This window comes from Gymnoscopelus braueri (assembly GCF_963280865.1).
Source record: "Gymnoscopelus braueri genome assembly, chromosome: 24".
Lineage (NCBI taxonomy): Eukaryota > Metazoa > Chordata > Actinopteri > Myctophiformes > Myctophidae > Gymnoscopelus > Gymnoscopelus braueri.
Window position 1 is genome coordinate 16,115,038 of NC_137626.1, and position 11,446 is coordinate 16,126,483.

Consider the following 11,446-nt stretch of genomic DNA (forward strand, 5'->3'; position numbering starts at 1 on the left):
AAAAAATGTAAAACAGCACAGTTACATTTAAAATACTTTGTCTAAACGGTCCGTTTCTTGAGTATGGTCATGAGCTGAACTTGCCTGTGCATACTGTAGCAGGTCATCACTCACTGTGAAGAGGGCACGTACGTTGGTGGTGAACTTGTGCTGGCCAATAGCCTCTTTCAGATTGATCTCTGACCTTCAATGCACACCTGGTCAGTGCTGACCAAACTAAACACACAGTAGAAAATGGAGGTATCTTTATTTGACTTTCTAAGAACCCCAATAATCAAAATATACCACTCAACAAAGATACATACGTGACAATTATGGCACAATTTGATGGATAGGCCCCCTGAAAAGTGGACGTGGCCGATTTTATGGCCAGGAGTATTTTTTTACTAAACACTAATGGTTGGAATGGATTCAGCACCCCCGAAAACCCTTAGTTAGACATCCCTCAAGTTCATATTGGCCATTTACATGTTTCCAATTGTTTGGCCAGGCCCTCCGGGTACCCCAACTTTGATTGGCTCCCTCAAAGTTTCCCAAGGGTGTTGGGTTGGAACAAATTCAGAGGTGATAGATAGTAGACACCTTTATCTCCATGGTGAACGGACGGGTGCTCAAGCGGTAAGCGAGATTTCCACTATTTTCCCCATTCATATGATTGCTGGTGAAATACATGACTGACAATCGGTTCTCTTTGCTTTATATAGGCAACCTAAGGAACATGAAGAAAACATTGTTTGTGATGATTGAATGGACTGTACCCCGGACCGGGAAGAATCTATGTCGAAATTATACAACCTTTGATTTTGCATTTTTCTCCACTCCCCAAACATGGTGCATTTCCCTGAATAAATGCCAAACATATCAAACTGCCTTGAGTATTTTTGGCTTGATCACACCACATGTGGTTGACCACACCACATAATCCAGTGGCGTCAGTTCAGCAAAAGCTAAGGTATGGCAAAGTTAGGGTTGCCAACTCCCAGAGATTAAAATAAGGGACACCTATCCTGGGCGCGCGGCAAAGCGTCAAACCCCCAAAACCCCCGAAATGCATAGAAAACTATGTATTATATATGTTACAGGGAAATTGGAGAACCAGGGAAATTGGAGAAGGCACGCTCGTTTTTACCACCCACCCAGCAATTCTGACACTAGACACTAGAGGGAGCCACGAATGCAAGCCACGAGCCAGGCTTCCCAACAAAAGTGCACAAACATATATGGCCGTGACCACACACACACACTAGTGCTGCACGATTAATCGAAAAAAGATCGTGATCTCGATTCAGACACCTATGCGATCTCGATTTTAGATTATGACGATTTTTTTTTCAATTAAAAAAAAATATATATTGCTTAATATTTTTATATTTACAAGAGAATTGTGTGAGAATCGTGTGAGAATCGTGATCTCAATTCTTATGGAGGAAAATCGTGATTCTCATTTGAGCAAGAATCGTGCAGCCCTAACACACACACACGCACGTGCGCGCACGCACACGCGCACACGCTCATGCTTTCAATTTGGTTTATTGAAAGCATGACTGTTAAGATACTTTTATTGTGTTCTGGTTTTTAACATTTGTTTTAGTTTCTCCCTGACACACACGCACACACACACACACACACACACACAAACGCCTCGCGGTGCCGCGTCCTCCTTCTCCTCCTCCTCCTCCTCCTCGCGAGCCTCGCGTAATAAACCCTGTCTCGAAAAGCCCCGCCTCGCCCCGAAGCACAATGGTCTTACACCTGCATTAGGCTACTATTCATGATTCTTTTTTTCTCTTGAGCAAAGATATGGACCTGCCCTACCTTGCCATATCCAATTGACGCCTCTGACATAATCAACAAACCTGTTTGTACCAGCCATTCTGTGCATCTCGCTCTGCTGTTAGCCTATATCACAAACACTCAACACAATAGCAGTGAGCATCAGCAGCCATGAGGTAGGCTATGTCTCTCATCTTTAGAAGCAATTCAGTCTTTTATTATGTATAATTTACATAATGTATTGTATTGTATATTATGCCAGCCATGTATAATACATTAGCACGTCATATGGGTTTAGAAATGATGCACTAGGCCTACTTCTAATTTACAGTTGTTGTTTTTTTTACTAAAATCTACTTTTGTAAAAGCAGAAATACCACAATGTAGAAATACTGTTGCAAGTAAAAGTACTGCATTAAAAATGTTGAGTACAAAAGTATTGGCATCAAATTAAAGTACCAAAGTTAGAGTATTCAATATGAATGGCCCATTTCACAGATTTTTCAAACATGTTAAAAGAAGTTTTAACTTTTTCGGGAAAAAAAAGCAGGTCTACAAGCTCACAAAACATCACTATGCAACGTGTTGTGAGCTTGTTGATTGGCTATTTTCAAATAGCCGAGGTAGTAGTCTAAATCTGCAAACTTGTTTGTTTTCAAATAATTGCAGTGGTGTAAAAAGTAGGCTACAGTATTTGCTTGCATGTTTGATGTAATTGTACTTGAGTAAATATACTCTTTGTAAATATAAATATAACTTTTACTTAATTACTTTCCACCACGGGTTTTGGTCTTTCTTTTAGCAGTCACAATTTGAAGACCATGCACATTTTTAAATGTGCTCTCTGTATCGCCATTGTGTTCTGCATAACTTCTCTCCTATATTCAATTGTCAGGTGAATATCCTTTTAAATTACATATTGTTATTCTTCTTCAAGATATAGCATATAAAACCATATACTAGGTTGCTGTACATTCGGTTATGCTTCTCAGTCAGTAAAAAAAAACGTTCATACACTTTTCTATCAGCTATTTTGTGCCATCTGTTCCTATGAATACATTCCCAATGGCCAGTGTTGCAATGCTGAATTGGAAGGTGGTTGCACTCTATTTTAGCGCACGTCGGTTAACACCTACACTACAGGGCACACAATGGACACTTGATATGCATCTAGGCTCATTCCTATGTTAATTCCCTGGTGTGAATCGGGAGCCTTTGTAAACTTTGTTGAGGTGTGAATTTAAAGTCGTTTTAAATCTGTGCGTGTGCCTGGGCGTGCTCCTGGTAAAATAGGTTCCTGCATGGCGTGCAAGGCCGTCCAGTGAGCATTGCACCCCTGCCAATGGCCCATGGAGCGAAACTGGATTTGGAAAAGGACATAGATGACGCCCTTGACCTTCGGTAAGCTTCAGTTCTGTTTAGTTTTGGTAGCATATGATCCATGATATTTAGGGCATAGCAGTGGCGGCCATCCAGGCTCCTGGTGAATAATGTCCATAAAACATTTGATTCTGTGTCAAAACAATATTTGAAAACCGCAAAAAAAGGGTGTTTATTAAATATAGTATAATATAATTAAATATTCAAATCCGGTCAAAAAGTTGACCGAGACAACTTGGCTATAACTTTTCTTGCCGTTACACGTTACCAGGAAGACTAAAAAACTACGTAAAAAAAGCAAAAAGGTGAAACAAGCACTCTTTTTAGAACATTTTTGCCACAGCCGAGTTAAGAGAAACGGCTGGTGGTGTTGCATTGTAGAGTCCAGTCTGTCATTACCTTTCATTTCCCCATCAATCCGGTAAAAATATGACAGCCAACAATCCCAAATTCCCACATAATTTTTCGATTGCAGTTGTTAATGTGTGATGATGATGATGATGATGATGATGATGATGATGAATGATTTAGCTTATTAAAAAGTATGGGTAGATAACACAATACACATGCAAGAAATCATAGGGCCAGAGTGTACTTTCACAGGACTCAGAGATGTCGTTAATCAACAGAGTTGATAAAGCATGTCTAAAGATTAATAAAGCAGGACTGCAATATAGAAAAGAGGGCGATAAGCCTAAAGTAAATGTTTGAACAAGCTTACTGTGTGCCCCCCACACCTTGTAGCAATTTTTTGAACAAGCCTGCTGAATAAGTGTTTAATAAGTGCGTACATTAGATTTTTTTTTATTCGCACAATAAAAAAACAGAACAAAGGTAACCGATACTGGCACTCCCCTACCTGGCTCTAAAAATAACCTCATGATACGTGGAAAGTCCGTAAATCAGAAAAACAAGTGCCAGCCAGGATATTGTGACTGTGAAATTGAGATGTTTTTTAGCAGAGAGAACAAAGAAAGGTTGAGCATGTTTGATGTGCAGAAAAGGACGTAGGACGAAATGGACATTGAACTCATCACCCACGTCATCCATGCATATAGAGCAGGGGTGTCAAACTAATTTTGGGGTCCGGGCCACATTGGTCAAATGGTGACTTGATGTGGGCCGAAACCAGTTGCGGACGCGCATGTGCGCTCACACGCATTCAGTTCAGTTATACAGCATCTGTTGTCTCAGACACTGCCACTAACTACGTATATATATTTTTTTTTTATGTATTAAAAAGAATAGCTACTTTAATCATTGACATTAAAAACAAACAATGCAATTTGTAAGGAGCCCCAATAAACCATTTTAAGTAGAATAATTCAATTTGAAGTTAAACAATACCTGGTTGTGTGGGTGGTTAGGTAACGATTACCATGTTTTACGCCACGTTTTCACTACAGTGCCAGACTTTTTCCAGCAAAATAATTAGATTTATAGAACAACAGTGGTGTAAAGTAACTAATTACATTTACTCAAGTACTGTACTTAAGTAAAGATTTGATGTATTTTTACTTTACTAGAGTATTTCCAATTTCCAGTACTTTTACTTCTACTCCACTACATCTCAGTCACTGCTATAACTACAGTATATCAAATTCTTGGCCGAAACCGAATACCGAATATAGGAAACACTTGGCCGAATGGCTGAAAAAAAATATATAGGCTACATTTTTTTAAATATTATTTTGTACCATTGCTGTCATGGCTATGCCTCTGTTGTAGAGCTACATGATTATGGCAACACTTATCATAACTATAATCCATATTTAGATCAGTTATTTAAAACATGTTTATTTATTGTGTAGAATTATTTATTTGCTATTGTGTAGTAATATAATACAATATGTCTCAAAACATTCAACACTCAACAAACACAGTTGAATTATTGCAAATTGAATAAATATGATTTAAAGAAATTAAAACTAATATTGAACAGCCTAACAAAAGGCAATATAATGTCTGCAGTTGCATTATTGCACATTCCTTCCACATACACACGCACACACACGTTGAAAGACTGGTGACGCGGGGTTACACGCACGCACGCACGCACGCACGCACGCACGCACGCACGCACGCACGCACGCACGCACGCACGCACGCACGCGCACACGCGCACACACACGCACACACGCACACACACACACACACACACACACACACACTCAAAATCAAGCGTTCACAGCTGGTGTTAATTATTTTGCCCTGCAAACTATCGCTGGTCATCCTACGAATGTTACACCCTCTGACAAGTGGATTCTAGTTTTCAAGATGAGAACAGCAACACTGGTTACTATGGAGTTACATTTGTGTCTTTATTAACCAAACAAAATAAAAAATATTTGAGAGAGAAAAAATATAAACAGAGCATAACATATTTTGAATGAAAACGAATTAAAACAGTAATCAAAAAATATATAATTGCGGGCAAAAAAAAAGATTTAAAAGAAAATAAACATTTTTTTAGAACAAAACTTTTAAAACTCAAGAGTAAAAAAAGAAGGAAACACTTTTTAAACTACATAAAACAAAATACACGCTAAAATATGTGTGTAATTTAAATGTGTTATGTTGATCAAAATGATTTGAACATTTTGTTCTCGTTTGCGAATTAAAGTAATTTCTTTGCGATTGCAAAAGCCTTCTCTCTCTCAAAACTCTGTCATCTTGCTCTCGATTATTGCTTTCTCTCTCTTGGATTTTTTGTGTGAGGGGTGAAAGGTCAGAAGGTGGGTCCTACGCAGGGCTCATCAACATGTCCGTACATGGACAAACATGTCCGTGGCAAGGCTTCTTTGTTTCTCTAAAAATAAGTCTTATTTTTTCTCTCTCTATATATATTTTTTTGTTGAATATTCACAATCTAATGTGTGTGACAAATTTTGGTGACTCATAAAGTGTCGGGCTGGCATGCTCATTAATATGTTGCAGGAGATTTGTGGTATTGTATGTGACACCTGTACGTACCACGTACCACGTACGGTATGTGAGTTTCAAAGTGTCCAATAATAACAATAACAACAACTAAATTATAATAACACCCAACAAGCTTAATCCATGGAAACCCTTGATCCACAGCCTCACCCTCAGACATTCTCCTCACCTCTGATCAAACTTAGGCACCTTTGCATCAAACTATTGTGACACTGCATTCCTTTAAGCTTAAATCCTGCCATGCCCTTCATTAATCACTCTTTTGACTCTCAAGTATTTTTCCTTTGTTCCATCGGCATGCTTTCTCATCAACATGGATTAGGCCTGTAGCTGTTCACCTTAATGGAAACCACAACTATTGAAGCTACGTTGACGAACAAAAAACGAGTTTAGCTGGAACTTCCATGTCTCCTCCTGTCCTCAAGTAACACTGTCCTCTGAAAAGCCATCTGTCCACTCACCTTTGCAGTTAAGTGGCCATTTTGCTTCTGCAATGTAAGATGGAAACACTGTCTGTACTGGTAAGACCCAATTATTGAAATCCCAAACATGGAATGTACTTGGACCATGCCACATTGAATGCTTGTCTCAGGACTGCCACTTGCCAGTATACAGTGGATAACTTCCCAGTCTCCAGGTTTTCTAAAGTAAATTAAAGGCTAGCTAACCACTTTAACCCTGACATCCCAATTTTTGGGCATGCCATTATAGGCAAAAAAAAGAGAATTGCTGATTTACAAGTTCACAACATGAACGTGTCATGATGTGTTGTGAGCTTTAATTGTAGATCGACTTTTCTCCCAAAATTGGCTTGTTTTAAAATGTGTAGTGCAGTGGAATAGAGTAGACACTATGGCACATCAAGAGTCCATTAGTACTGTATACATGCCAGGGGTCCCCAGCTAAATTAGTTAATATAGTCTCACAATCATTCTAACCACTTAAACCATATATTTTATACCTTGGCTATTAACAAATAGCAGATCTACAAGCTCATAGCGCATCACTATGATCTGCTATTTTTGATGTTGTTGTTATAGTCGGCCTGTGGTTCCCAAACTTGGGGGGGTCCTATGGAGTTACATTTGTGTCTTTATTAACCAAACAAAAGAAAAATATTTGAGACATTTCGGATGCTGTCAATGGGACATTATCACGTTTAATCAGACTATTGATTGGTCTAAGTAGGTGAGATACTGACCTACTGACGGGGCTCTATAGGTGTTTTGTATAAAGTATAGTTTTGGACCGCGATGGAGGTGCGCCATCTCAAGCAAACTTGAGCCACGAGAGGCGCCACCGAGCAGGCTCGTTGCGGTGCCGAACGTTGCGAAGTTCGCTTGAGCCGACTCAGCTCCGTCCGAGTCATGTACCGATAGGCACAGAATCGCAAATCAAGTTTTGGGGTGAGAGTTTGCCCCAACTTTCATCAACCCACTGAATAACGACAAAACACCAATCAATCAATAGTCTGATTAAACGTGATAATGTCCCATTCAGTGCATTGACAGCATCCGAAGCCGGTGCTATTGCACATGGTACCTGTACACACAATTGCACCAGGTGGAGACAACAAGACAGCTAAAATAGATTATTGCTATAGCTGCCTCAATTCTGTGAATATAGCAAAATGTGCTTTTAATAAAAACGTAGAGTGTGGTGTGGTCAGACAATGAAATGATCAAAGTCAACGAAATGTGAGGGACCACAGTGAAAAAATGGAAAATGGGGCAGGAAAAGAGCAAAAACAGAAGGCATGTCATCTGTTCAGATTAGAGGTCATCACCATGCAAGCTTGTGATGGACATTTCCATCAATATTACATTTTTGCCACGGACATGCAAAACAAGTAATCAGTATTACCAGAATCACATCGGTCTAGCCCTAAATTTATAGTCATAGTGCCATATAGTGTCTACTCTATTCCACAGTGCTACACATTTTAAAACAAGCCACTTATCAAATAGATATTATTTTAATTAGTTGGGGGGGAAGCTGATCTACAAGCTCACAACACATCACAGCATGTTGTGAGTTTGTAGATCAGCAATTTTCTTTTCTTTTAGCCTATACAGCCCAAAATTTAAAAATGGGATGTCAGGGTTAAAGTGGTTAGCTATACTTTCGCAAACCTGGAGACTGGGAAGTTATACACTGTACGAATACTGGCAGGTGGCAGTCCTGAGACAGGCATTAAATGTGGCATGGTCCAAGTATATTATTAGTTATTACATGTTTAGGATTTCAATAATTGGGTCTTATCAGTACAGACAGTGCTTCCATCTTACATTGCAGGAGCAAAAGGGCCATACTTTAGGACAGGAAGAGATTAAGTTCTACCAGCTAAACTAGTTTTTTGTTAGTCAACTTTAATAGTTGTGGTTTCCATTAAGGTGAGGTTGATGAGAAAGTCTAAGGTATGCCGAATGGAACAAAGGAAAATGGACTTGAGAGTCAAAACAGGTAATTACAGTATGTACAGTACACAATGAGTGATTCATGAAGGGCATGGCAGGATTGAAAGGAATACAGTGTCACAATAGTTTGATGCAAAGGTGCCTAACTTTGATCAGAGGAGGTCTGATGGTGAGGCTGTGGATCAAGGGTTTCCATGGATTATGATTGTTGAGTGTTGACCTTGGCTGTGGCTTCACGGCTTGGCCATTATTCTCACAGAACAAGTTTGTCCAGTATTCAGACCCATGCAGCTAGCCTCAGTGCATAATTAAGAAGCTGTTGCCAGCCGTTCTTTTTTTTGTGTCGTTTTTTTTCCATTAAAAGGTAGTATTAAATGCCGTTTTCTAAAATCACATCGCGGGCCAGATTTGACGACGTCTGGCCCGCGAAACGTCAGTTTGACATCACTGATATAGAGAGTGTGTCCGGGACGGCCACCTGAAAGACGCCGCCCCATTCATCGAGATTCCACTTATTGCAAACGCAGCCAGAAATAAGTCTGGCAGTGCAGAGTACTTGAGTAAATGTACTTAGTTACTTTACACCACTGGCGGTAGACCAGGGTTCAAATCCGGGGTAGAACAGGGAACTTACATAGTGATTATAGTGAATCTTTAATGCGTTTAAATTAATAACCCTTTATACTTTTTTACATTAATAAATGTCTAAAACACAGGTCCAGAACTGATGTTCAGACAAGCACATACTGGGGAGCTCCTGTCATCTGGGAGGGAATGTTCATCCCAGATGATTATGACAAGATGCACAAGAGGAATCATTCCACAGTGGCACTCATCGTCTTTGCTGTGGGCAGGTTTGTTAAACATTTGGATTGTAGACAAAGTAAAGTTGCTAATTACAATGATCCAAATGAAGAAAAAAGATCACATCCAATATTGATGTTCATAGTACGAGGTCGAAAAGATCAAAGGTCAAGGTCACAATCAATATGTGTGAATGATCATTTAGCTTGAGGAGATGATTGAGGAGATGATTATGTTTTGGGTTCAAATCATCAAAGTTAATGATCACAATCAAGGTCAAAACTGAGATAGAATGTGTGAATTTTCACGAAACTTTGTGCAAATTATCAGTAGGCTGCCCCAAAGAGATTATAAGATTTGGGTTGAAAAGGGCACACAGTCAAGGTCACAATTGATAGACTAGAACAAGAGATATTGCGGGCATGGTTTAGGTGCATCTGTTTAAGGGGATTTGTTTGCTTATCTGTAAAGCATTTTGTAACTCCGTTTTATAAGGTCCCATATAAATAAAGTTTAAAATATAAGTGTTGTGGAAAAAAAACAACTGAATTAATATTTGTCTCCATTTCCTTCCAAGGTATCTCGAAGCCTACCTTGGGTCCTTCCTCAACTCTGCAGAACGTCATTTCATGATTGGCTTACCGGTAACATATTATGTATTTACGGACACACCTGAGAAGGTACCAGACATCAAGCTCGCTCTAGAGCGAAACTTGACGATTATCAAGGTGGACAAGCACTCTCGGTGGCAGGACGTCTCCATGATGCGCATGAAGACAATATCAGATGTCATCGAGTCGGACATTCGTCACCACTGTACCCACGTCTTCAGCTTTGACGTGGACCAGGTGTTTGCAGGAAGATTCGGTTCAGAGGCGTTGGGGGACTCTGTGGCTTTGCTCCATGCTTTCTACTACCGCCTCCCAAATAACCTGTACACCTATGACAATAACCCCAAGTCCAGGGCCTACATGGGAATTGGAGATGGAGATTTCTATTACCACGCGGCTGTGTTTGGGGGTTTGTGGCAGAGTGTGAGGTCCATCGCCGACGCCTGCCACCAGGGCATCATGGAGGACAAAAAGAACAATGTGGAAGCCCTGTGGCACGATGAGAGTCATCTCAACAAGTACCTGTGGTTGCACAAACCCAGCAGGGTGCTCTCTCCTGAGTACTGCTGGGCCCCCCACATTGGACACCGGGCTGACATACGTATCACCCGCCTTCTCTGGGCGGAGAAACATTATAACGAACTCAGAGATTAGCGCCCAGGATTACAAGCACAATATCTGTGAGGGAATTTCTTAATTTTCAACATTTTCAACCGATCTTCATGTAATTGGAAAGATGGCATCATTTCTACTCACTGTGTGTCTCAGAGAAGGGGCTGTGGACGGTTCGAAAACCTGCCTACTAGTGGCATCATCAGTTGGAAGGTTTGGTCATTTCCATTGGCACTGGATGAAAAATGGGTTACAAAATTGTGGGATAAATATTAAGAAGGAAAAAAAAAAGACACTCAGAAAATCATAACGTGACAACTAGGACAGGGGTCTTCAACAGGGGGTCCGGGACCCCTAGGGGGTCCTCAGAGTTACTACAGGGGGTCCGCCAAATCTTTGTGTGATATGATTTTTTCTTTTTTTACCTTAACCACTTGAACCCTAGCATCCCTTTTCTGAGGAGAACTTTAGCCAAAAATAGCCGATCTACAAGCTCACAACGCGTTGTGAGCTTGTAGATCGGCTATATTTGGCAAAGAGGTATAGGTGTCGAGGGAAAAAAGTTCAATCTAAAACACAATTTTGTACAATATAGAGGGGGTCCCTGCTTCATCTCTCTCTCAGCTAGGGGGTCCTTGGGCTGAAAACGTTGAAGACCCCTGGACTAGGAGGACCACATTGTACAGGGTAGAAACACAGTACACTGCATGGTTTTGTCCTAATAGATGTGGATTGAAACGTTACTGTGTAGGTTGAAAGCTTTAACATAATGCATTGTTTGATTGTGATCTCAGGTAGCTTTGTTAGTGCTGTCATCAGGGGTTTACTAGTATCGCATGCCTGTAGGCTGCGTGTGTGACAGAGAGGTGTTTTTTATAATACAATGGGGAGGATGTCTCGAACACAGGA

General features: G+C 40.3%; 1 protein-coding gene across 5 annotated transcripts; it reads left to right on the forward strand.

The window, feature by feature from the left end:
- Positions 1-1,867: 1,867 nt before the first annotated feature.
- Positions 1,868-11,003, forward strand: LOC308080753 (N-acetyllactosaminide alpha-1,3-galactosyltransferase-like). Of its 5 annotated transcripts, none has more exons than XM_080422717.1 (5): positions 1,887-1,949; positions 2,579-2,668; positions 3,067-3,174; positions 9,227-9,364; positions 9,892-11,003. In XM_080422717.1, the coding sequence occupies exons 1-5, from the start codon at positions 1,945-1,947 to the stop codon at positions 10,577-10,579; spliced, it is 1,029 nt and encodes a 342-aa protein (XP_080278843.1). In that variant the 5' UTR covers positions 1,887-1,944; the 3' UTR covers positions 10,580-11,003. The 5 variants fall into 5 exon arrangements, with proteins under 5 accessions (XP_080278844.1, XP_080278843.1, XP_080278846.1 ...); XM_080422716.1 differs by having other exon boundaries at positions 1,923-1,949; positions 2,576-2,668; XM_080422718.1 differs by lacking the exon at positions 2,579-2,668 and having other exon boundaries at positions 1,868-1,949.
- Positions 11,004-11,446: the final 443 nt, after the last annotated feature.